Source organism: Acipenser ruthenus, chromosome 38 (assembly GCF_902713425.1).
Source record: "Acipenser ruthenus chromosome 38, fAciRut3.2 maternal haplotype, whole genome shotgun sequence".
Lineage (NCBI taxonomy): Eukaryota > Metazoa > Chordata > Actinopteri > Acipenseriformes > Acipenseridae > Acipenser > Acipenser ruthenus.
Window position 1 is genome coordinate 350,780 of NC_081226.1, and position 26,707 is coordinate 377,486.

At 42.6% G+C, this 26,707-nt stretch overlaps 2 protein-coding genes across 3 annotated transcripts; one reads left to right on the forward strand and one right to left on the reverse strand.

Annotated features, from left to right (window-relative positions):
* LOC117434029 (sulfotransferase 2B1) lies at nucleotides 1–25,679 on the reverse strand. Of its 2 annotated transcripts, none has more exons than XM_059008920.1 (6): nucleotides 25,502–25,679; nucleotides 2,605–2,813; nucleotides 1,949–2,075; nucleotides 1,570–1,664; nucleotides 777–957; nucleotides 1–305 (listed from the first exon to the last, which is right to left on the reverse strand). In XM_059008920.1, the coding sequence occupies exons 2-6, from the start codon at nucleotides 2,800–2,802 to the stop codon at nucleotides 190–192; spliced, it is 717 nt and encodes a 238-aa protein (XP_058864903.1). In that variant the 5' UTR covers nucleotides 2,803–2,813; nucleotides 25,502–25,679; the 3' UTR covers nucleotides 1–189. The 2 variants fall into 2 exon arrangements, with proteins under 2 accessions (XP_058864903.1, XP_058864902.1); XM_059008919.1 differs by lacking the exon at nucleotides 25,502–25,679 and adding an exon at nucleotides 3,854–5,392.
* LOC117434030 (calcium-binding protein P-like) lies at nucleotides 12,796–17,698 on the forward strand. Its single transcript, XM_059008921.1, has 2 exons — nucleotides 12,796–13,263; nucleotides 17,242–17,698. Exons 1-2 carry the CDS (start codon nucleotides 12,907–12,909, stop codon nucleotides 17,389–17,391), a joined length of 507 nt encoding a protein of 168 aa, XP_058864904.1. The 5' UTR covers nucleotides 12,796–12,906; the 3' UTR covers nucleotides 17,392–17,698.
* Nucleotides 25,680–26,707: the final 1,028 nt, after the last annotated feature.

Consider the following 26,707-nt stretch of genomic DNA (forward strand, 5'->3'; position numbering starts at 1 on the left):
CAAATTTAGCAAGGTAAATTTATTAGGACGTAAGAGGATACAGCCAGTTAATGCTATGGAGGTGGAGTGCCATCTAGAGGGTGTTTGGTTAATTGCAGGTAGGTCTCTGCGATGTGATTTAACAGAAATGTCCAAATATATATATACATATATATAGACTTTTTTTTAAGTTGAACAAGAGGGTTCAATTTAATTCTCATCCCAGGAGAATTTCAAGTCAGTATCCTTCATCTCTTCCCGGTAAACAGAGTTAAAACGCTCTTCGTTGGCCGCACTGAAGTGGTTTCTCCAGTCCCCAGAAACACCTGATTTAAAAAGAAAGAAAAAGAAAGAAATATAAAAAGGAAATAAAATAAAGGTTTCTGTTTGTGTTCTTTAATTCAAAAGCAATCGGACTCTTGCATTAGGATGGGAGAGGATTAGAGACTGACAGAGCCGTGTTCCCCAGACCGGATGGATCAATGAAGTAACGCGAAAGCTGCTGTTGGGTTCTTGGGGTTGTTACAAAGCCAACAGTATGTACAGTTAAACAGCACAGTACAGTTAGGCCCTATTCTGCAGCTGAGTCTCAAACGTCCCGCGAAATGCCGGACAATAGATACGGTGGAAAGCAGGAGCGCTTTTGCCTTGTAAAAGAAATATCGCAAAAGTCAAATATCGTAAAAGAGCCAAAATCCTCAGTCCGGATGACTGAAAAAAAGTCTTGAACCCCTGCCTGTTAATGTCGCTTCAAAAAAAAAATGGACCCGGGTACAAATCGTGACCGCAAGACCCACCTTTTCTTAAAAACTCGGACTTGTCCTTGTTGAAGACCTCCCCGGGTACCAGGGAGTAGTTGGACATGGCGTTGTTTTTCATGCTTTCGAATCCCCCTTTCTCGACAATCCTGTCAACAGCCTCCTCGCTCAGAGGCCTCCCCAGAAAACGGCTCAACTTTACCACGGCGCCCCTTAAGTCCTAGAAATTCAAAAAGGCACGATTAATACACGGCAGGACCGGTCATATCCGATCCTGAAAGATACGACACCCTCTATTAACCGCACGTTTTATTATGGGGTCTCAAACAGTAAACTCAGCTCTGAGCAAGGCAGAATGGATTCAGTCGTGTTTAATAGCAGCGTGTTCACAGCGCTGCTTTTGACATCCAGCTGAACGAGGGCTTGCAGTCCGAAACGTTCTGAATAATAGATTTATTATTTAATCACATTGTGTGTATACTAAAGGTTTAAATGATTAAGAAATAATTTTAGCCACAGAATTATTGAACAATCACAAATTTACTGCACTGGGGGGTTGCTGTTCTTGCTAGACAGGTGAAGGCTTTTTGTCCGAAACGTCCTGAGAAACACACACACACACAGAGTATATTATTAGTTCGAGGTAGAACAATTGTTTGCGATTATTTTATTGTTGTATTGATATTTCACAGAGTATGGTCTACTTGGATCTCTTTGCATTTGTGCTGGCTCTATTCTCACTTAGTTTACACGCTACTTCCGGGGCGTAAATAGCAGGTAAAACATTGAGAATAGTAAACTGAAGGAAGCAGAGAGAAATGTGCTTCTGTACCTCCAGCATCTCCTCATACGTAACATAGAGGATGCGCTCCTTCAGCTCCGAGCTCCTCCAGCCTTTCACATGGTCAAACCACTTCCCGAAAAGCACTGGCAACACAAAACACATTGAAAATTGTTGAATGATCATTATATATAAAAAAAGAAACAAACAGAAATACAACAATCGCATTGTGGCGCCTTTCGCGACCACGTCCTCTCAGCGAAAGCTGTGGAAAAAAAAATTAAACGTAATGAACACTACAGCGTGTGACCACTAGGTGTCACTGTGGTCCCTGTAATGCTGCCCTGCAATATCCTGTTCAATGCGGGTGAATGTTTACTGCATTCTTCCCTAGCAAGACTGTCAGCACATCTCCTACATCAGAGCTTACGTTTGCCAGCCAAGAACTTTTCCATGAATTCCTCAAAGGTGCCGGGATCCTCCAGGAAGGTAGCCATGCCGTGGAAGTGGAAAGACGACACCAGGACATCCTTAGGGTTCCGAGTGACATAGATAACCTGGAAGAACGACCACAGCATCAAAACCAGGGTGAGCAACAGCAGTAAAGCAGAGGGAACACGAAGCCGCTTTCTTAGGAACAGTTCGCGGTTCCTGTATCAACCCCTTCAAAGTCTCCCTGCCTGGTGTGCCGCGCAGTGGCCTGAAACCTCGTCTTCTGAAACTCAGACGACACTGCTGCTGTACCCTTGAGCAAGATACTTTACCTAGATTGCTCCAGTAAAAACCCAACTGTAAAAATGGGGAATTGTATGTAAAAAATAATGTGATACTTGTAACAATTGCAAATACTGATACGTAAAACAAACAAGGTCCTATTGGAAGCGACTCAGCAGCTGTTCATGGTGCATAGTTCGCTCCCTAGTCTAAGTCGCTTTGGATAAAAAGGTCTGCTAAATAACAATAATTATGAATTAGTTATCATCATTATTATTATTATTATTATTATTATTATTATTATTATTATTATTATTATTATTATTATTATTGTAGGATTTCCATCTTACAGCAGGAGCCCGGGTGACATACCTTGGCCTTTGATTGGCTGAAAGAGGAGGGCATGAGCTGGTATGGTAAGTGGGTGACGATGCCTCTTGGGGAGGGACGGGCATCTAGCAAGTGCAGGGCTCGCTTCTCCTCGAGCCAGGGCATCCGGTCCCAGTTCGGGATGGTCTGTATCGGGGACAGGTCCCCGCCGCTCAGAATCACGGGAACGATCTCCTGCATCCACGTCGTACCTGAAAACAGAAGGAGAGATCGAGACGGGATCGGCCGGCAAACCGACCCCACAATAACCGAGGCGTGGGGGAAAATCCCGTTCGGACAAATCTGAATTTTTACAGAAAGGTCAAATCGAAACTCGCCTACCTATCCTCAAACAAAGGTTTCATTTGAAACCAGTTGTTGGATTATCTGGTCCGTGTTATTCAAGATACAAATAAATACAAAGACTCGTAACTTAGAAACGCCAGGTTTATACAAATTCCACATCTAGTAACGTGTCATTTTCTTTTCTTAGAGCTGGCTCAATACATATTGTACTTGGCATCCTGTTCTGCGCCGGTTCAATGCTTTTCTCCAGAACGCTGTAGTTTGATTTGTTCGAAGTATTATTTTCATCCACCTGCCCCTTTGTTCCAATAGAACTACATTGAAACTCAAGAAGTTCCATTTGTAATCCACCTTTATTTAAAGCAGCGAGTCACCCGAGATTCACGTGGAACAAACCCACCTAAGTCAGTGTGAATGCCAGGTTGGGGTCCGTGTAACGTGATCGCTGCCAGTAATTGCATGGGAGACCGATAAATATTTTATTTCATGGACTTGGAGACATGGAAAAAAAATGATTAGCTAAGAATGTGCTTTAAAATAAAATCAATTTAATACACAGAGGTGTGGTAACGCATTGGGAAGCATTGTAAAGCACAGAGAGGTCTGGTAAAGCATAGGGAAGCATTGTAAAGCACAGAGAGGTCTGGTAAAGCATAGGGAAGCATTGTAAAGCACAGAGAGGTCTGGTAAAGCATAGGGAAGCATTGTAAAGCACAGAGAGGTCTGGTAAAGCATAGGGAAGCATTGTAAAGCACTTTGAAGCATTAGGAATACCGTGCTTTAATAATAATAATAATAATAATAATAATAATAATAATAATAATAATAACAATAACAATAATAATAATAATAATAATAATAATAATAATAATAATAATAATAATAATAATAATAATATTTTTTTTAAATACAGTGGTATAAATCCTTACAGTAATGCTAAACTCACCCGATTTGGGGTAGGTTACAACGAAGACATCATCGTCCCTGACCTGAAAGTCCTCGGCGTATTTCAGGCTTTCTGATGAGTGTACCGCCTTCGGGAGCGGGATCCCTTTGTAGATCAAATTCTTCTCCTCGTTGTCCATGTCGGATTGCTACTCTGGAAGCTGAATTAGCGCAGCCTGCTCCGTATTTAAAAATGGATCCAATTGCTCGGCGAAACGGCACTTTATTTAATCAAGTCATTCCAGCGTTATCTGTGCATCTCCGCACACTATTCCCTATACAGCCAATGAGATTCTGCCTGAGCTTTACCACACCTCTCTGTGCTTTACAATTCTTCCCTAAGCTTTACCACACCTCTCTGTGCTTTACAATGCTTCCCTAAGCTTTACCAGACTTCTCTGTGCTTTACAATGCTTCCCTATGCTTTACGAGACCTCTCTGTGCTTTACAATGCTTCCCTATGCTTTACCAGACCTCTCTGTGCTTTACAATGCTTCCCTATGCTTTACCAGACCTCTCTGTGCTTTACAATGCTTCCCTATGCTTTACCAGACCTCTCTGTGCTTTTCAATGCTTCCCTATGCTTTACAAGACCTCTCTGTGCTTTACAATGCTTCCCTATGCTTTACCAGACCTCTCTGTGCTTTTCAATGCTTCCCTATGCTTTACCAGACCTCTCTGTGCTTTACAATGCTTCCCTATGCTTTACCAGACCTCTCTGTGCTTTACGATGCTTCCCTATGCTTTACCAGACCTCTCTGTGCTTTACAATGCTTCCCTATGCTTTACCAGACCTCTCTGTGCTTTACAATGCTTCCCTATGCTTCACCAGAACTCTCTGTGCTTTACAATGGTTCCCTATGCTTTACCAGACCTCTCTGTGCTTTACAATGCTTCCCTATGCTTTACCAGACCTCTCTGTGCTTTACAATGCTTCCCTATGCTTTACCAGACCTCTCTGTGCTTTACAATGCTTCCCTATGCTTTACCAGACCTCTATGTGCTTTACAATGCTTCCCTATGCTTTGCCAGACCTCTCTGTGCTTTACAATGCTTCCCTATGCTTTGCCAGAACTCTCTGTGCTTTACGATGCTTCCAGTCTTTTGGCTGCGAGCGCAATCTGTTGTTGCATTTTCGTACTCTCATGCACAGCACTTGTCTGAAGAGCGCATTGCCGCTTGCTTTCCTGTGCTGCAATCCTAACGGGCGGAATAAGTTTCTCAAAACTGCCCTGCTTTCCTGTCCCAAATGCAGGGGGAAAGGGGGCCCCCGTTGCTTCTTTCACAATGTGTGTAAGCTAACGGCGATGGCAATACAGCATTTCCTTGCACGCTATGTAACTGTAACCCCTGTATGCAAAGCGGCACGCGTCCCTGCTTTCAACCCATCAGCGCTCGTCCGGTTTCCAGTAGCTGGTTGATCTAAAAACCTTATCAAGTCGGGTTTCAAAGGATCCAAATGATTCAGCCTCAGCAACATGAATAGATGGTAACCCTTGCACACCTGTCCACTGCCCCTTATTTTCCGGGACTCTCCAGTTTTTTGGTCACTAGAAACATAAGAAAGTTTACAAACGAGAGGAGGCCATTCGGTCCATCTTGCTCGTTTGGTTTTTAGTAGCTTATTGATCCCAGAATCTCATCAGAAGGATCCAGCAGGACTTGGCTCCAGACAATTCTCCCAGACAGCTCCCAGGACAGATTTTCTGTAGTCTAGTCTTACTGTTAACCCCCCTTATGTCAACAAACCTTTAATTTCTGCAAAAGTCATGTATGGTGTGGTTACTGAGATCCCCGACTGTACCCAGCAGTGTTTAGGACCCAAGGGATCCTGTGGCTTCTACGGTGACTCCCGGTAAATATAAATAAATAAATAAATAAATAAATAAAATATTGACACAATTTCAAGCTTCTTGGACAGCAACATAATCTCACAAGCCTAAAAAACGTTGGGCTGATTTTAACTGTCCGGTATGGGACCAATAATGATATTTGTGGTACACACGAGAGATCACAAAAACACCAACCAAGCGAGTGACGCTCAGAAAACCAGCCCTTCAAGAATATTTTTCGTTGCCAAAGTCATAACGAAAATCTCGAAAAATGACCATTTGCAAAGCCCTTTGCGTGTTGTGACGAGTTCAACAGATCTGTACAACATCGGCTACTTGTAATAAATTAACAAGTCGTAACAAAAAAAAAAAAAAAAAAACATTGGAAACAAAAAAATTCAAAGGTCTTTGTGACCCAGCTACTGGCAGCTCTCTATTCAACGGGCTGACACTGCAACCCTTCATCCTGGCCACGTGATTACACGACATGTCTGTTCAATAGAGGCAGGCAGGTTCGTTGCCATCCCAACCAGGCCGGACTGTGCAACCACTTTTCAGTAACCGCAATGGAAAACCCAATTCATCCATCCCTGAATAGATGGTGAAGCACAGAGAAGCATTGTAAAGCACAGAGAGGTCTGGTCAAGCATAGGGAAGCATTGTAAAGCACAGAGAGGTCTGGTCAAGCATAGGGAAGCATTGTAAAGCACAGAGAGGTCTGGTCAAGCATAGGGAAGCATTGTAAAGCACAGAGAGGTCTGGTAAAGCATAGGGGAGCATTGTAAAGCACAGATAGGTCTGGTAAAGCATAGGGAAGCATTGTAAAGCACAGAGAGGTCTGGTAAAGCATAGGGAAGCATTGTAAAGCACAGAGAGGTCTGGTAAAGCATAGGGAAGCATTGTAAAGCACAGAGAGGTCTGGTCAAGCATAGGGAAGCATTGTAAAGCACAGAGAGGTCTGGTAAAGCATAGGGAAGCATTGTAAAGCACAGAGAGGTCTGGTAAAGCATAGGGAAGTATTGTACAGCACAGAGAGGTATGGTAAAGCATAGGTAAGCATTGTAAAGCACAGAGAGGTCTGGTAAAGCATAGGGAAGCATTGTAAAGCACTTTGAAGCATTAGGAATACCGTGCTTTAATAATAATAATAATAATAATAATAATAATAATAATAATAATAACAATAACAATAATAATAATAATAATAATAATAATAATAATAATAATAATAATAATAATATTTTTTTTAAATACAGTGGTATAAATCCTTACAGTAATGCTAAACTCACCCGATTTGGGGTAGGTTACAACGAAGACATCATCGTCCCTGACCTGAAAGTCCTCGGCGTATTTCAGGCTTTCTGATGAGTGTACCGCCTTCGGGAGCGGGATCCCTTTGTAGATCAAATTCTTCTCCTCGTTGTCCATGTCGGATTGCTACTCTGGAAGCTGAATTAGCGCAGCCTGCTCCGTATTTAAAAATGGATCCAATTGCTCGGCGAAACGGCACTTTATTTAATCAAGTCATTCCAGCGTTATCTGTGCATCTCCGCACACTATTCCCTATACAGCCAATGAGATTCTGCCTGAGCTTTACCACACCTCTCTGTGCTTTACAATTCTTCCCTAAGCTTTACCACACCTCTCTGTGCTTTACAATGCTTCCCTAAGCTTTACCAGACTTCTCTGTGCTTTACAATGCTTCCCTATGCTTTACGAGACCTCTCTGTGCTTTACAATGCTTCCCTATGCTTTACCAGACCTCTCTGTGCTTTACAATGCTTCCCTATGCTTTACCAGACCTCTCTGTGCTTTACAATGCTTCCCTATGCTTTACCAGACCTCTCTGTGCTTTTCAATGCTTCCCTATGCTTTACAAGACCTCTCTGTGCTTTACAATGCTTCCCTATGCTTTACCAGACCTCTCTGTGCTTTTCAATGCTTCCCTATGCTTTACCAGACCTCTCTGTGCTTTACAATGCTTCCCTATGCTTTACCAGACCTCTCTGTGCTTTACGATGCTTCCCTATGCTTTACCAGACCTCTCTGTGCTTTACAATGCTTCCCTATGCTTTACCAGACCTCTCTGTGCTTTACAATGCTTCCCTATGCTTCACCAGAACTCTCTGTGCTTTACAATGGTTCCCTATGCTTTACCAGACCTCTCTGTGCTTTACAATGCTTCCCTATGCTTTACCAGACCTCTCTGTGCTTTACAATGCTTCCCTATGCTTTACCAGACCTCTCTGTGCTTTACAATGCTTCCCTATGCTTTACCAGACCTCTATGTGCTTTACAATGCTTCCCTATGCTTTGCCAGACCTCTCTGTGCTTTACAATGCTTCCCTATGCTTTGCCAGAACTCTCTGTGCTTTACGATGCTTCCAGTCTTTTGGCTGCGAGCGCAATCTGTTGTTGCATTTTCGTACTCTCATGCACAGCACTTGTCTGAAGAGCGCATTGCCGCTTGCTTTCCTGTGCTGCAATCCTAACGGGCGGAATAAGTTTCTCAAAACTGCCCTGCTTTCCTGTCCCAAATGCAGGGGGAAAGGGGGCCCCCGTTGCTTCTTTCACAATGTGTGTAAGCTAACGGCGATGGCAATACAGCATTTCCTTGCACGCTATGTAACTGTAACCCCTGTATGCAAAGCGGCACGCGTCCCTGCTTTCAACCCATCAGCGCTCGTCCGGTTTCCAGTAGCTGGTTGATCTAAAAACCTTATCAAGTCGGGTTTCAAAGGATCCAAATGATTCAGCCTCAGCAACATGAATAGATGGTAACCCTTGCACACCTGTCCACTGCCCCTTATTTTCCGGGACTCTCCAGTTTTTTGGTCACTAGAAACATAAGAAAGTTTACAAACGAGAGGAGGCCATTCGGTCCATCTTGCTCGTTTGGTTTTTAGTAGCTTATTGATCCCAGAATCTCATCAGAAGGATCCAGCAGGACTTGGCTCCAGACAATTCTCCCAGACAGCTCCCAGGACAGATTTTCTGTAGTCTAGTCTTACTGTTAACCCCCCTTATGTCAACAAACCTTTAATTTCTGCAAAAGTCATGTATGGTGTGGTTACTGAGATCCCCGACTGTACCCAGCAGTGTTTAGGACCCAAGGGATCCTGTGGCTTCTACGGTGACTCCCGGTAAATATAAATAAATAAATAAATAAATAAATAAAATATTGACACAATTTCAAGCTTCTTGGACAGCAACATAATCTCACAAGCCTAAAAAACGTTGGGCTGATTTTAACTGTCCGGTATGGGACCAATAATGATATTTGTGGTACACACGAGAGATCACAAAAACACCAACCAAGCGAGTGACGCTCAGAAAACCAGCCCTTCAAGAATATTTTTCGTTGCCAAAGTCATAACGAAAATCTCGAAAAATGACCATTTGCAAAGCCCTTTGCGTGTTGTGACGAGTTCAACAGATCTGTACAACATCGGCTACTTGTAATAAATTAACAAGTCGTAACAAAAAAAAAAAAAAAAAAACATTGGAAACAAAAAAATTCAAAGGTCTTTGTGACCCAGCTACTGGCAGCTCTCTATTCAACGGGCTGACACTGCAACCCTTCATCCTGGCCACGTGATTACACGTCATGTCTGTTCAATAGAGGCAGGCAGGTTCGTTGCCATCCCAACCAGGCCGGACTGTGCAACCACTTTTCAGTAACCGCAATGGAAAACCCAATTCATCCATCCCTGAATAGACGGTGAAGCACAGAGAAGCATTGTAAAGCACAGAGAGGTCTGGTCAAGCATAGGGAAGCATTGTAAAGCACAGAGAGGTCTGGTCAAGCATAGGGAAGCATTGTAAAGCACAGAGAGGTCTGGTCAAGCATAGGGAAGCATTGTAAAGCACAGAGAGGTCTGGTCAAGCATAGGGAAGCATTGTAAAGCACAGAGAGGTCTGGTAAAGCATAGTGGAGCATTGTAAAGCACAGAGAGGTCTGGTAAAGCATAGGGAAGCATTGTAAAGCACAGAGAGGTCTGGTAAAGCATAGGGAAGCATTGTAAAGCACAGAGAGGTGTGGTAAAGCATAGGGAAGCATTGTAAAGCACAGAGAGGTCTGGTCAAGCATAGGGAAGCATTGTAAAGCACAGAGAGGTGTGGTAAAGCATAGGGAAGCATTGTAAAAAAAGAACTTGGCATTGAAACGCTTTGGCATTACTTAAATTCCCTTACATAACTGGAGACAGATTTTCGAAATGCGTATCCGGGATGGCAGACTGCAGCTAGAACCGGGTTAGACTGGAAAGAAATGCGTTTTACAAACGGGTTTTGGGGTGAAATATGAATCAAAACAAATACTTTGTAAAGGACAGCCGGTCCTTGACGGTTACGCTTGAGTGGAGTAACATCCGAAAAATGCGTTTCTATTATAAATTAGTAAGATAACAGAAACGAACTGCAGGCACGCAGTCTCTGAGTCTACTAGCGCATACACACCGCGCACAGAGGCGACGCAGACGAGAGATCACCGGTCTAGCGTCTGAGGGGGGAAAAAGCCGATCCATTGATTAGCTCTGTATTGCAGCCACACATGTAGAATGAATGTAATGTTTGGAACTAATGATTGGCGAGCATGGTTAAGATTTGAAACGTGGTGTAGTCTCATTCTGGGCGCGTTAGGGAAGTGAGCAGCTCCGTGAAAGAACGCGCTTAACGGCAAGTCCTGCTCAGAGCGCAGCACAGCGAGAATGAAACCCGCTCCGAGCCGCTCGGTTACTTAACTGAAATGAATGGGTAGAAACTTTGAACTTAAACGTAAAGAAATCAAGTGCAGCGACATCATCATTCTGTTGTTAGTTGTTGATATTATACATGTATACCATGCATGAAAACCTTTATTTACATTTATTAAGATTTTAACACTGGAAGGACCGAAGATATACTCATACCTAGAAGCCCCACAGCAGTCTTTCTGACGGCTGTATTCAAAACTTTCTTATATTGTTTCGTATGTGCTCCACGTCTGCCAACTTGTTTTTTTATCATCAGAGCATGCGCATTGAACAATTTGACGTCACTGGAATGACGAGGAAGAAACCTGTGCTTGACATCTTTTGACATCAGACCGGAAAGGGAAAATTGTAATGTCGGAGCTGGTCCGACATAGGACTGCAAAGGGTTAACGCACCCACTGTAAACGTGATAGCTAAAAGCCGGCCGTGAAAGAGACAGCGACCAAGTGGCGAGCTGTCGCCCGGTAACTCGGCGACAGAACCACAGTGTGCTCCTGACACGCATCGGCAATAATGGAAGAAGAGAGGCCCGTATGTTTCTGTAGTGCAGAGCTGTGCTGAGGGAGACAGGGCTGGGGTGCAGACAGATCGCTCACAAACACAAACTGCATTGAAACGAGAATGAAAGGTGTTGACTAATTGGGGTGGGTGACTACCAGATTTTCAAAACCTCTGAAGCTTAGAAATAGTTTTAAAAAACCACACGATTATTATTATTATTATTTTAAAAGAATGTTTATGATTTCAATAAGGTGTTTTTATTACTGGTTTAATATTGGCTTCTGCACGACCGCTGCACCTTCGTATAATGTACTTGTGACCTTTCAGCGTGCGTCTAAACATGCAGGCATTCATCAGTCCATCCATCCATTCAGTCACAAAACGGGGGCTGTTTTGTTTTTTGTTTTTTTTTATCATGGGACGAATTCACCCTGCTCATAATGAACAGCTGCTTGTGAAAGACAGTCAAGTTGACTCAGTGGCTAATGTTGTTGGTGAAGTCCCAAGATTGCGTTGGAAAACAAATGCGAGAATGGGCCAACGCTGCCGCCTGCTGGTGGAGTTAGAGGATAACAGCATTCATTCGAAAGCCTTTTCCCAGTGAGAGCACGCAGTTTATAAATAAATAAATAAATAAATAAATAAATAAATAAATAAATAATCTTCAACTCGCTAGTTTTCAACCGTCAATATTCTGTCGGTCACTTGAATGGAATTATTAGTACTGTAAATATATAGATTCCCCCCCCCCCCCCCAGCAGCTACTAAACAGAATCCCGTGTGCTGCCATGGACAGTGTGAAGATGAAGTTTGTCCAGATTAAAGAGGAGTTCCCTGAACTTGAACTTGTCCCCATTAGAGTGGAGTTCTCTGGGCTGGCTTCCCTCCCCATTAAACAGGAGCTCTGTGAGATGCAATGTGACAGCAGCCAGCCAGAGGTCTCTGAGATTAAAGCTGAGCACAATGAATTGGAGATATTTTCCAGGTTCCAGTCCAGTTTGTTCATGGGTAAAATTTTCCACGGTGTCTCTAATTACTGTGTATTTGCATACTAGTTACTTAGTAAATACGTGTAATTACAATGTATGTATGCATAGTTACAGGGGGCAGCAGTGTGGAGTAGTGGTTAGGGCTCTGGACTCTTGACCGGAGGGTCGTGGGTTCAATCCCAGGTGGGTGACACTGCTGCTGTACCCTTGAGCAAGGTACTTTACCTAGATTACTCCAGTAAAAAAAACAACTGTATAAATGGGTAATTGTATGTAAAAAAAATAATGTGATATTTTTATAATGCAAAATAATGTGATATCTTCTAACAATTGGAAGTCGCCCTGGATAAGGGTGTCTAAGAAATAAATAATAATAATGTACTTAATGTGAAAACACATGTCCATGGTATAGCCCTAACCCTACCCCTTTTCTCATATATATATATATATATATATATATATATATATATATATATATATATATATATATATATATATCTCACTAAATCAATTGAAGACGCGGAGAAAGACATCGAGTCTAAAACGTCTCTCACTGGATTGATTCATTCTGTGTTGGTATTTCTACTGACACGGAGAGGCACACGTTAACTTTGACCCTAACTCAGTCACAGCACCTAGACAGCGGTGTTAAACTCCAGTCCTCTATCGTGAGATCGGTATAGAGTATACTGCAGTACAGCGCTCTCTTCTCTGTCAAAACAAACGCAGCCCTGCAGCACTGAAAGTGCAACGGCCAATAAACAAATGAGCAAACTGAAGCTGTAAACCAACGCCCACCCTCTACAGCCAGGCTGTCCTGCCTCCACCCCAAGCCTGGCCCCTCTTGGCACGCATTGTGAAATTGAGAACGAGAGAGAGAGAAAAGCAGAGATACAGACACAGAGGCACTTACACAGGGAGCGCACGCAACCCCACACTGACAAGACTCCAGAGCTATCGAGGAACGCGTTTTCAGAGATGAGTAAGCAAAATCCAGGCTACCCCGGGCAGTACCCCGAAAAAAGCGACTTTGCCGATTCCCCTCCCGCTTACCAAGATCCCGGGATGGCTGGGTATCAGACGAGCTACCCCGGGCCTCAGCAGTACGTCGCATATCCCCCCGGACAGGGACCCTACCCTCCAGCACAGCCATACCCGTCCCCCCAGGGCCAGTACCCCATGGGGCAGGGGCCGGCGGTCACTATGCAGCCCGCAATTTACGTGCAAAGGGCCCCTCTGGTTCACCCCATGCCTGACTATTTGGGGTACTCCATTTTCACCATGCTGTGCTGTTGTCTTCCATTGGGGATCGCCGCTCTTATTTACTCAATTTCGGTAAGTAGACTTTTTTTTTTTTCTAAATTTGATTCTAAACGATGCCCAAGTTACATAGCATAGTGTTTACTCAGTGGCAGTAGAATTTGTACTGGTATTTTACAATGAAAAGTAAAATACTGCGTTATTAAAACACATTTTTAAAGTTATAAAATGATGAATAAACATCGTAATAGTTTTGTTTCCCGTTAACACACTATATATATATATATATATATATATATATATATATATATATATATATATATATATATATATATATATATATATATATAATGTGTGTGTGAGAGAGAGAGAGAGAGAGAGAGAGAGAGAGAGAAATTCTTTCGTGTACCGCCCACGTTCACAAACCTTTCACACAGGTGCTTATCCAAAACGCCACAGAATATAAAAGAAAATATTTTCTGTTTAGTAATAGTCGTCAACCATTTTGAGTAAGAGACGAACCGAAGTCCATTGGTTGCTGTTTGCTGTTTGCAGACTGGGTGGGTCGCACGCTCAGGATGGCGCAATTCTATCCTGAATTAAAAAATATATATAAATAAATCTTATTAAAAACACGAAACACAACGCGTATAATGTAGAGGGGCTTCAGTTAGGGCTAGTTACAGGTAAATAATTCCGTTTAGGGGCTCTGTGACGTCATCAATTCCAAGTCTTTTTACTGTTTGTATGTCATGTACTATCTCTGCCCTGTATTTCACTGTATTTAAATGCATTGTCTCTCACTATCTTGTCAAGCGCTTTGTGATGGCCGTCCATTATGAGAGGCACTATATAAAATAAATATTGATGTGTAATACACGGATACCCTTGCGATGCTAATAAAGTAGATGATGTCCAGCGGTAGTTTTTTTGTTTGTTTTTTTTTAAACATAGTGTCAGTGTTGTACAGATGTTCTGTGTCGTTATCCGTCGCTTCTGCTTCGTTTGGATGATTGCCTTTATGCCTTTTGTTTTAATTTCCCGTTCCTCTCCAGTTTCTGTGAAATACGAATGTACCAGCCTGACGTCATTTTTTAATGTATTCTTATTGTGTTGATCATTAATGAACATTTCTGTACTGTGGGTGTTGTCGAGTGATTGAAAACGAGACATCTTGTGTTTGAATTGAAAGCGAGGGTCTCGAGGAGTAGAATGGGTCAAACTTCAAGCATAGTTTCCTCGAGAGGAATTATCACGTTTTTTTCGAATGGCTCAGGATGCAAATATAGCCTTCATCCATGTGTGTGTGTGTGTGTATATATACACACACGTGTGTGTGTACATAATATATATATATATATATATATATATATATATATATATATATATATATATATATATATATATATATATATATATATATATACAAACACACACACACACATACAATTACTGAACCGCTAAATAATCCTGTAGGAGACTTTCATTCACACTTTACAAATGAGAATGTTCTCCTTTAAATACACATTCTTACAGTAACTCTGTGAGTCGAGCATTAATCTTATCCCTGTCAAGACTTTTTCACCTTCCCCTCAGAGTCTAGAAATCGCTTTAATACAGTGATAAACCACTATATGTAATTGTAAAATCGTGACAGCGAGAGATTTCTCTTCTACGGTGCACATGTAGATTTGCTGAGCGCTGCTGTCTTCTTGAGACAGTCCATATGCTGTATATCCGTTTGCCATGTGAAACAGTGTCGTTCATACAAGAAATACAATGTTGTGGATTCCAATATTAGAGTTTGGAGAAATATGGCTTGTGGAAGGTCCCAACTAATTAATTAGCACTACTGTCTAGAAGTCTGGTAAAGCATAGGCAAGCATTGTAAAACACAGAGAGGTGTGGTAAAGCATAGGGAAGTATTGTAAAGCACAGAGAGGTGTGGTAAAGCATAGGGAAGTATTGTAAAGCACAGAGAGGTCTGGTAAAGCATAGGGAAGCATTGTAAAGCACAGAGAGGTATGGTAAAGCATAGGGAAGCATTGTAAAGCACAGAGAGGTGTGGTAAAGCACAGGAAAGCATTGTAAAGCACAGAGGTGTATGGTAAAGCATAGGGAAGCATTGTAAAGCACAGAGAGGTGTGGTAAAGCCCGGACTGGCAGCCACACTGGGTTGAGCGGTGCAGGGAAACATGTCAGAAGACCTCATTTTGGACTGCAGCCACGGTCTCTGAATGACTCACGCGAGGCGCAGTGCAGTAGCACTGCATCCACAGCGTTTAAGACCAGTTTATCACAAAACATGCTCCTGGTTTTCAGAGAGCCACATTCAAGCGCACGCCCTGTCTGCAGGATCTGAATGGCTGACAAGCATGTCAATCTAGGGGAAAAGCAGCTGATTGGTTCGTGACAGGACAGACGCCCCCGAAGGGGGTTGGGGGAGAATTATCTATCACTCTCCATGCAAGACTATCAGAAATCAGGGCTTGCAAACGGAGAATGTTTGAAAACAAGTGAAAATACAGTGCGTGTCTGAGGAATGGATTTCTGTTCAAAACTGCGTGTATGAGACCGATATTCTGTCTCCTTGTTTATTTAATAGTTAATTTGAGGATATACGGTTCATGGAAAGTATTCACATCAACAGATTTTCCCTAAAACTAACTAGTATGAATGTAAAAAAAAAACAGCATATTTAAAATGATTTCCGGATCAAGATTATTCTTTCCCACGGCTTGTATCACTTTCAGAAATGCTCCTTTCCTTCTTGTTTCATACCCTCCTCTGATGTCAAGCTGAAATGCATTCGGAGACATTAAAAAAAAGACTTGAAGCCTGGACTGAAAGGGTTAAGGATATTCGGAGTTCTTCTTGTTCCTCAAATTCTGTTTATTTATTTTTTTCAAATCTGGGGAGGGTGGAGAGAAACGACGTACTTATTAGAGAGACACAAAGCGTAGTTTGTCTTTTTTTAAATTTGAATTCAGACTGCAGCCCGTTTGGATGCATCCCAAGTGACTTCGTGCCAGCCTAATCCAATGTAATGCACCACAATGCCTTAATTGAAGTGGTTCTCAAACTGAGTGGGTGCTTCGTGTAGTTTTGCAGAGCTTCTGCTCAGAGCTGTTGTTTGTGCCAAGATTAACCAGCCGCCCCCCTCCCTACCTCTCCATGAACTCTCTCCCTGCTGCAGCTGCTTCCGGTCTATTCCCATAGCACTGACATGCACGGGGGAGGGGGGCTGGTGGGCTGACTTTCTGCCCTTATGCCCCAAAAGTGCCCCTTTTTCTCAGTCACGCGATGCTTGAAAAGCGCCTTTTTTCCCCTCAACGAGCCCCTGCCCTTTTAAATGTCCTCTGCGCGTTACTGCCTCGCTGTAAATATATTAACCTGTCCGGGATTTGAACCTCCTGGTATCAAGCCCCTTTCTTTAACCGCTGGACCGCCAAGCCTCATTATGTATGTATTGCGCTGTGCGAAGGATTGAAGCATAATTTAATACGATAGGTTGAAGTTTTTTTTTTGACATTTCTCATCACGCAACTACTTAATGGAAAAAACTGACAGCAATTGAAAAATTTGACATTACAAAATCTAACATGAAATACTGTAGGCTTCCGGTAGACTTTTGCGATATCATTTTGCAGTTTCTTTGATTTGCTTGATGTGAAATAAAAAGATCTACATTATGTTTATTTTTTTATTTGCATTACTTCTCAATCCTAAGATTGTAGGTGATGCAAAACCTTTGGCCACACAGCAAACAAATGCGCCGCCCCCTCCTTCAGCGTATTGAGGGGAAGCACTGAACTCGCGAGACGGATTGCTCATTACAGTCCTGAGCATGTTTCTAAAAAAAGAGGCAGTTATCTATTCAGGCATGCCAAGATACTTAGTGAGCAAGTCGTCTTCAGATATCCAGCACATTTTTTAAAGAGGAGACCGGGTTAGCAGGGTATTGAGTGTGCAAAGGGTCCGAGTGAGGAAAAATGCGGCTCCCGTGTAAATGAATTAATTGGAGGTGTTTTTTTTTTTTTTTTTTTTTTTTAGACTCGAGATGCCAATAACATGGGAAATGAAGAACTGGCCAAGAAGAATTCCAGACTGGCCCGGAACCTGAACCACACCGGCTTGGGCATCGGCATTGCTATCCTTATCCTGTGGATCGCTTACGTGGCATTCGCCGCGTCACATCACTGAAACTGCGGGATAATCGCTTTTGCAGAAAAAATCCGTGCACTTGCCAAATGAATGGATCATTTCTGTCATGATCCTTCTTGTAATTATAAATATCGTTATAATGTAACTTGCATCCATGCCGCTTTGGTGTTACACATATGTAGGAACATTTAAAACTGCACACAGCTAATAAAATACAGTAAATAATACAGTAGCTAATAAGCATCGCTTGCATTTTCCATTGTAAAGGACGCTACGGTATTTGATTTTTCTTTTTTATTATTGTTTGGTATGTTTTATTCTTTTAATAAACCAAATATTCAGATTGCTCCTTGGATATTCTGTTTCATTGCTGCGTTGCTGTCCCTGCATTCCAAACTTGTGGCTCGGAATTCTCTTTAAGGAACTCAAACTCCCAGAAGCCCCCATGCTTTGGCTCAATGTTCCATCCAGTGTCTCCGCGTTCCTGAAGTGGAATGCTGGGAACTTATAAACACCTATAGAAGTTTGCCAAAATAAAAGCATAGCAACGTGCAATAAAGCATTGTAAAGCACAGAGAGGGCTGGTAAAGCATAGGGAAGCATTGTAAAGCACAGAGAGGTCTGGTAAAGCATTGTAAAGCATTGTAAAGCATAGAGAGGTATGGTAAAGCATAGGGAAGCATTGTAAAGCACAGAGAGGTCTGGTAAAGAATAGGGAAGCATTGTAAATCACAGAGAGGTCTGGTAAAGCATAGGGAAGCATTGTAAAGCATAGAGAGGTATGGTAAAGAATAGGGAAGCATTGTAAAGCATAGAGAGGTATGGTAAATCTTATTTTAAAAAAAAAGCTTGGAAAACTATGCTAAATGCATAATCAGGGGAAACCATGGGGGAACTTCCAAATGACCGCGCAAGATTTACTGTGGTCACTCAGCGTCACATGAAAATACATGCAAGGAGCAATCTGTAAATTAGCCAATAGCTTTGAAAAGCCATGAAAAGTCATTTCATACAAAATGCAGTTTTAAAATGCCTATATAATTTGCGGATCTAAATACCGCAGATGCATATGAGCTAATAGGTAAGATTTACTGGAATTAGTTTGTAGCTGTAGTAACATTATTGGGAGCCACGCATGTCTCTTATTCATACAAATATTACTATGAGAAAAATATCATTTTTTAATAAATGTAGGAAAACAACGTAGCCTAATGCTTTGTCTAATGCCTTAATGATACAAATGCAATACTAACAAACCTGCCAACCATCTCTAAGAAATGGGGGTGCTTAGACCAGGGGTGTCCAAAGTCACTCCTTCTACTCCCTGTCTTTGTTTCAAATCACACACGACTGAAAACAAAGTCTCACTTTTTGATTTCGTGTTTGTTAACTGGGTGTGTTTTTTGCCGTCCTGATTTTTTATTATTATTATTATTATTATTATTATTATTATTATTATTATTATTATTATTATTATTGCTAATAACAATTTAGTTTTGAGATTCCAGCCTAATATCTGTGCCTTAAAGGGCAAGCTTGATGATCCAACTTTCTTCTGTGCTCTACGTCATTTACTACATGTTTTTAAATATATTAACCCCTATATCGTGTGCCTGCAGCTTTGAGAGAAATCTGTTCTTGCCAGAATGGAAAATGTGTATATACCCGTAATGATACAATTGTAATCTGTGGATTCATTTTCAAATAAATAAATAAAATAAAAATAAAAACATAATTGAGATTTTGTTTGCAAAACACTTTCAATGGCATCTTTCTGGACTCTCATAAGAATGACGGTTAACACTTCTCATGAAGCGCCTCTAATGACCGTGTGTTTAGAGAGTAGTCACGTAGTAAATGCATGCCTGCTTACACAGCAATGTTAGCCTGCACAGGTACAATGTACTTAGTGTGTCAATCCCTTAACCTTTTCTATATGGTACAGTATATACTACAGTACAGTCACTAGATCAGGTGGAAGGAAACGCAAATGGACGGAGACACAGATGGATCACATTAGTTTACTGTAAAGCTACGTCTTAGTTGGTGCTTATCTTGGCGAGAGCCGGGTTCAAATCAGCATGAAGTTTGAACATCTTCTCTCATGTGATGGAAATCATTATTACAGTACTGTAGTACACACTGAAATAACTAGTGTAATATAACACTGCTGCATGATATTATGACGCATACTGGAATACACTACAGTAAATACTGCAGTATTTTCTATATTATTATTATTTATTTCTTAGCAGACGTCCTTATCCAGGGCGACTTACAATTGTTACAAGATATCACATTATTTTTTTTACATACAATTACCCATTTATACTGCTGGGTTTTTACTGGAGCAATCTAGGTAAAGTACCTTGCTCAAGGGTACAGCAGCAGTGTCCCCCACCTGGGATTGAACCCACGACCCTCTGGTCAAGAGTCCAGAGCCCTAACCACTACTCCACACTGCTGCCACATATATATCTCTATCTAGTTGTAACGGGGGGGGGGGGGGGGGGGGGTCAGATGTAACATTCTGTGAAGAACAATTACATAAACAACATCACACTTCCTTTAACTCAAGAATTGAATGTTTTATTTAATAAGATCAGTTTCCACATAAAGCAAATGTGTTTGTTTTTATTGAACTCAAAAACTGAATATCTTTATTGAAAAGTAGAAATGTTCACATAAGGCCATTTTTTGTTGTTGATCTACTGTTTAGAGAATGTGTTGCGTTAAGAACCACTTGACACCGAAGGGAAGTGGACTGTGTGAATGGATCGCAGTCTAAATATAGACGTCAAACCCCATTAATAATTATACGCTTTACAGTTTCAGCACCTGCAGTACGTAACCCCAGCCCGGTTCACTTCCTTGTGAGGTGACGTTGCGTCATACACAAACCCCCTCCACAGACATTTCAATATATTATTATTATTAGTTTATTTAGCAGACGCCTTTATCCAAGGCGACTTACAGAGACTAGGGTGTGTGAACTATGCATCAGCTGCAGAGTCACTTACAACTACGCCTCACCCGGAAGACGGAGCACAAGGAGGTTAAGTGACTTGCTCAGGGTCACACAATCAGTCAGTGGCTGAGGTGGGATTTGAACCGAAGGCCTCCTGGTTGCAAGCCCTTTTCTTTAACCACTGGACCACATAGTCGTGTTCAAATGTATTTCAACACCTCGAGATTTTTCATGTATATCCCAGTTGTATGAAAACCTCTGGTATGTGAGAATTTCCATTGTCCGTCAGTAATCAGTGATCTAGAAACAGTAGGCGCTTTGTGCTTGAATCAGGCGTCTTAAACAGCTTCTGAAAAGTCTCATGCGGTTTACCACGCGTGGCTCTGTGTTCCTGTTATCTTTCTTTTTAAATGAACTGCATGCGTGGCCTATTTAAAAAGTAATATAAAAGTAATCAGTAATATATTAATTCTATAGAAGTAGCAGGTGACATTCTAGAGCCGGTAATAAGCGATCGAGTCCTACATATACTGAATGCATGTATTATTACATAGATCTCAAAAGTGCAGTTTTGAACACCGTGTACAGCAGAACGGTTTGGAGCTCGTTAGACCGCTTTGTACTTCAATCAGGACTCTTTAACAACTGCTAGAAAAGTCTCCTGCGGTTTACCACGTGTGGCTCCGTGTTCCTTTTCTCTTAGTGTTTAAAATAGGAAGCTGTGTGGTCCCGTGGTTAAAGAAAAGGGCTTGTAACCAGGAGGTTCCCGGTTCAAATCCCACCTCAGCTACTGACTCATTGTGTGACCCTGAGCAAGTCACTTAACCTCCTTGTGCTCCGTCTTTCGGGTGAGAGGTAGTTGTAAGTGACTCTGCAGCTGATGCATAGTTCACGCACCCTAGTCTCTGTAAGTCGCCTTGGATAAAGGCGTCTGCTAAATAAACAAATAATAATAATAATAATAATAATAATAATAATAATAATAGAAATGAATTGCATGTTGTGTGACCTGTTAAAGTCCAATCAATTAAATTAGACCGTCAGACTTTCAGTTTCCGTAGTTTGACTTCACACGCACAACAAATCAAAACTACAGAAGCAATGTTCAGAGAGAGAGAGAGAGAGAGAGAGAGAGAGAGAGAGATTGAGAGAGAGAGAGAGATTTTGTATGATCTGGGGAAGTTTTATAACATCTGATTGATTGAAACGTGTTATCTCTACAGCTGTCTGTTATATTGATAAAGAAAAAACAATCTAAACGTAATAAGTGATATATTCATTGTGTAAGAAGTAATATGTAACAGGATGACATTATTACATAGATCTGAAAAGCACAGTTTTGAACACTGTGTACAGTCGCACTGTTTGGAGATGAGTAATTTCGGTTCAGATCTCGTTGCAATGACGTCACAGTGAGAGGACAGAGAGGAGGGGGGTTCCCACGTGACTTGGGAAACTTTGAGATTGCAAAACGAATTTCCTGTGTTCGTTTGTTATATTTTATTCTGGTGATAAAAAGACACGGTTTGGCTATAAATCTCAATGCAGAGCGGGGGGGGGGGGGGGGGAGAGGGGGGAGAGAAGGAGAGGGGGGAGATAGAGGGGGGAGAGAAGGGGAGGGGGGAGAGAGAGGGGGAGAGAAGGGGAGGGGGGAGAGAGAGGGGGGAGACAGAGGGGGGGAGAAGGGGAGGGGGAGAGAGAGGGGGGAGAGAAGGGGAGGGGGGAGAGAGAGGGGGAGAGAAGGGGAGGGGGGAGAGAAGGGGAGGGGGGAGAGAGAGGGGGGAGACAGAGGGGGGGGGAGAAGGGGAGGGGGAGAGAGAGGGGGGAGACAGAGGGGGGGAGAGAAGGGAGGGGGGAGCTGGTTAATGGTTACAGTCTGGTGTATCATCCATGCTTGGAAACGTTGTAGAACTCATCAAAGCCACAGCAGACGCTGAAACTTTTATAGGTGAACCAATTCACCAGGATGTAATGACCGAAACAGAAAATGAGACATTTTAAGATGATTTCGTTACAGTACCAAAATGGCTCTTTAACACAGCCCAGTTAAACGCTATTAGCTGAATCAAGGGAAGTAATGTAAAAACTTTACAATGCATTAGTAAGACCTCATCTAGAATACTGTGTTCAGTTCTGGTCACCTCGTTACAAAAATTATCCCGGGTTTAAAAGGCATGTCGTATGCAGACAGGTTAAAAGAATTGAATCTATTCAGTCTTGAACAAAGAAGACTACGCGGTGATCTGATTCAAGCATTCAAAATCCTAAAAGGTATTGACAATGTCGACCCAAGGGACTTTTTCAACCTGAAAAAAGAAACAAGGACCAGGGGTCACAAATGGAGATTAGATAAAGGGGCATTCAGAATAGAAAATAGGAGGCACTTTTTACACAGAGAATCGTGAGGGTCTGGAACCAACTCCCCAGTAATGTTGTTGAAGCTGACACCCTGGGATCCTTCAAGAAGCTGCTTGATGAGATTCTGGGATCAATAAGCTACTAACAACCAAACAAGCAAGATGGGCCGAATGGCCTCCTCTCGTTTGTAAACTTTCTTATGTTCTTATGAAAGGTTTGCCTAATAGTTTCTGGGTCTCAATCGTGTGAAATAAATGAATGACTGTTAATCTGTTGAACCCAGCACATCTATATGAAGTACAGCGTTGTCATCCCGTGCCTTGACTATAGAACACGATTCTGAAGTAAAAAAGGGGTTTTATTTTCAAAGCCTTTCCTCCAGTCTTTAATTAACTCCTAGTACTTATTTTGTTGAAAGAGGTATTCGAGTTTCTGTTTCTCAAGGTGTCTTGAACGCTTGCAGTGTGTTTTAGTTTTTTCGCTTTGCAATGTAAACATGTTTTTCTCCTTTCAAAATAGATCACTGAAAGAATGAAGGAAACGCTTACCTCTGTGTATCTCCCATGGCTGCTTGATAATGAATATCTCTTTACTGGTCATGATGACAAGAATGCGCTTTGTTCTTTGAGGTCTGACTTACACCCACGCACATCAGATGACTGATTTGTGAAGATATCAGTTTTCAAAAGTCAGGGTCCAGTTACACTATAAAGGTGTCTGTCAGCCTCAGGCTAAATTCTAAGACTTTTTTTTTTATTATTATTAATCAATTGTTCAAGAGACAGGAGCTGCTCCGAGGAATAGCCTTGGGGTTGAAAGGGAAGAGCGTTCACGTGAGGGTGAGAACACGCTGCCACTTTGGCAGTTGGGGTTTGATACAGCAAAGTTGTCTCAAACTAGGTCTCCTGGAACCAGGTTTCAAGCCGCTGTTCCCGAAAAAGTGACTTTGTGTTGAACCCAGCTTTATATTTCACAGTGATTGACAGGCTTGCTCATGTTCCGCTACCACAAGCTCAGCTGTGCAGACAGCAGCGTGAACACATCAAGACGGGTCATTGATCTCCTTTATATACCCGCCTGCATGGAACCCTCTGGGGGTGAGGATCTCAGTGATCAGTGATAGAGAAACAACAGGCTCTCATGATGTGTGAAAATGTTCGACCGCTTTGTGCTTGAATCAGGCGTCTTAAACAACTTCTAAAAAGTCTCATGCGGTTTACCACGCGTGGCTCTGTGTTCCTGTTCTCTTTCTTTTTAAATGAACTGCATGCGTGGCCTATTTAAAAAAGTAATATAAAAGTAATCAGTAATATATTAATTCTATAGAAGTAACAGGTGACATTCTGGAGACGGTAATAAGCGATCGAGTCCTACATATACTGAATGCATGTATTATTACATAGACCTCAAAAGTACAGTTTGAACACTCTGTACAGCAGAACGGTTTGGAGCTCAGTCATCTCGGGTTCAGATCACGTTGCAATGACGTCACAGTGGGGGGGGGGGGGGGTCACTCGTGAGACATCTGGGAACAGTTGGCATTGCAAAAACCAATTTCGTTTGGTCTGTTTTTCCCCCCGTTCTGAACAAAAACTTTATTCAGAGGACAAATAAACACACTCTCCCCCCCCCCCCCCCCCCCCCCCCCCCCCCCTCAGAACATCTGAAAACTCTACTGAGGTTTTATTATGAAAAATACTACCCCCGATCCACACTCAAGCAAGCTCAATTAAGAAGTGCTATAAGAAACACAATCCAAGTTTCGACTAGAAGACTTTCTCCATGTCTTTGATGTTGAACTAACCGCTAGGCTGGCTACAGCGCCTTTATAACCTCCTGCCTTTTGCAAGCATTATGCGTCACCTTAAATTGATTATTTGAAAAGCCAATCAAATGCCCTGGTTTCCTCCAATCGGGACACACTGGGATGGAGGGAGCCAGGGAGCGATTTTCCCCACAGGGATCGAGAATTGTAAAGCCATCCGTAGCCAACGACCCTATTTCTAGTGATCACGTGGCACCAGCCACGAATGGGACAGGGTGGATGATTGCACGTCGTGTTGTGTTTGCTGACGCTGGAAATGTCCCGGGTTATCTGAAGGGGATGTGAAATTAAAACCACGCGGAACAGTTTGCACAGGAAGTATACTGCTGCTCAGGATGACGCATTGCAACATTCTTGAGCTAAAATATCCTGTGAAGGGTTTGTTCAGTTTAGGGTTTGGGCACAAACCTTATAACCCATAGTACAAGCACAGCAACGTGCAATCAAGCACAGTGAAAGCATGGTGAAGCACAGGGAAGCATTGTAAAGCACAGGGAGGTCTGGTGAAGCATAGGGAAGCATTATAAAGCACAGAGAGGTCTGGTAAAGCATAGGGAAGCATTGTAAAGCACAGAGAGGTATGGTAAAGCATAGGGAAGCATTGTAAAGCACAGAGAGGTCTGGTAAAGCATAGGAAAGCATTGTAAAGCACAGGGAGGTATGGTGAAGCATAGGGAAGCATTGTAAAGCACAGAGAGGTCTGGTGAAGCATATGGAAGCATTGTAAAGCACAGAGAGGTCTGGTAAAGCATAGGGAAGCATTGTAAAGCACAGAGAGGTCTGGTGAAGCATATGGAAGCATTGTAAAGCACAGGGAGGTGTGGTAAAGCAGTTTGTGTGGGTCGCTGCTCTCTGCAGAGTCTTTAAGAAAAGCAGCGATCATCACAAACCCAAGCAGCTGTTTCTTCACTCGTTTCACTCTGAATGGTGAATCAGCCCAGTGCAGTGTCAGCCCCTCCCTCCCTCCGTGTCAGCCCGCCCCTCCCTCCCTCCTGCACCTGGTCAGCTGCTCCAGTGTCTGGCGGTGCCCGCGGATCCTGTGGATATCCTCACTCGTTCGCTGCCTGTCCCGAACACAGCGCTCCGCGTACGATCTCAAAAGCACGTCCCTCTTCTTAGACTCGACAGCGCGCTCCCAGGTCTCTCTGACTGAATTCTCTGTGAGACACACACAGACAGAGACACAGAGACAGACACACACAGAGATAGACACACACAGACAGACAGAGACACAGAGACACACACACAGAGATAGACACACACAGACAGACAGAGACACAGAGACACACACACACACAGACAGAGACACAGAGACACAGAGACAGACACACAGACAGAGACAGACACACACACACAGAGACAGAGACAGACACACACACACAGACAGAGACAGACACACACAGACAGAGAAAAAGAGACAGACACACACAGACAGAGATAGACACACACAGAGACAGAGACAGACACAGACACACACAGAGACAGAGACAGACAGACACACACACACTGACACACACACACACACAATGGCACACACACACCCTGACACACACTGACACACACACCCTGACACACAATGGCACACACACACCCTGACACACACTGACACACACACCCTGACACACACACAGACACACACTGACACACAATGGCACACACACACCCTGACACACACTGACACACACACACCCTGACACACACACAGACACACAATGGCACACACACACCCTGACACACACTGACACACACACACCCTGACACACACACAGACACACAATGGCACACACACACCCTGACACACACACACCCTGACACACACAATGGCACACACACACCCTGACACACACACACCCTGACACACACACAGACACACACTGACACACACTGACACACACACACACACACACACTGACACACACACACACACACGTAAATGCATGACCTGCTGTATGTGTTACTAGAAGTTCAGTATACAAATGAAACATGATTTCGTAGAATGATTCTTGTTTAAGAAAATCTTTATTTTAGTGGTGTTCCCATACCTTCAGGTTGAGGACTACATCGTTTTATTTTATTTTATTTTTTTAAGCATTGTGAGTCCAAGGGCCAAAAAAAACAACACTTTCTACTCTGTGACGTAGTTGCGTCATCTTAGCGTGAGAGAGAATTGTTTATCCACAGTAAACACAGCAGCGCACGCATTT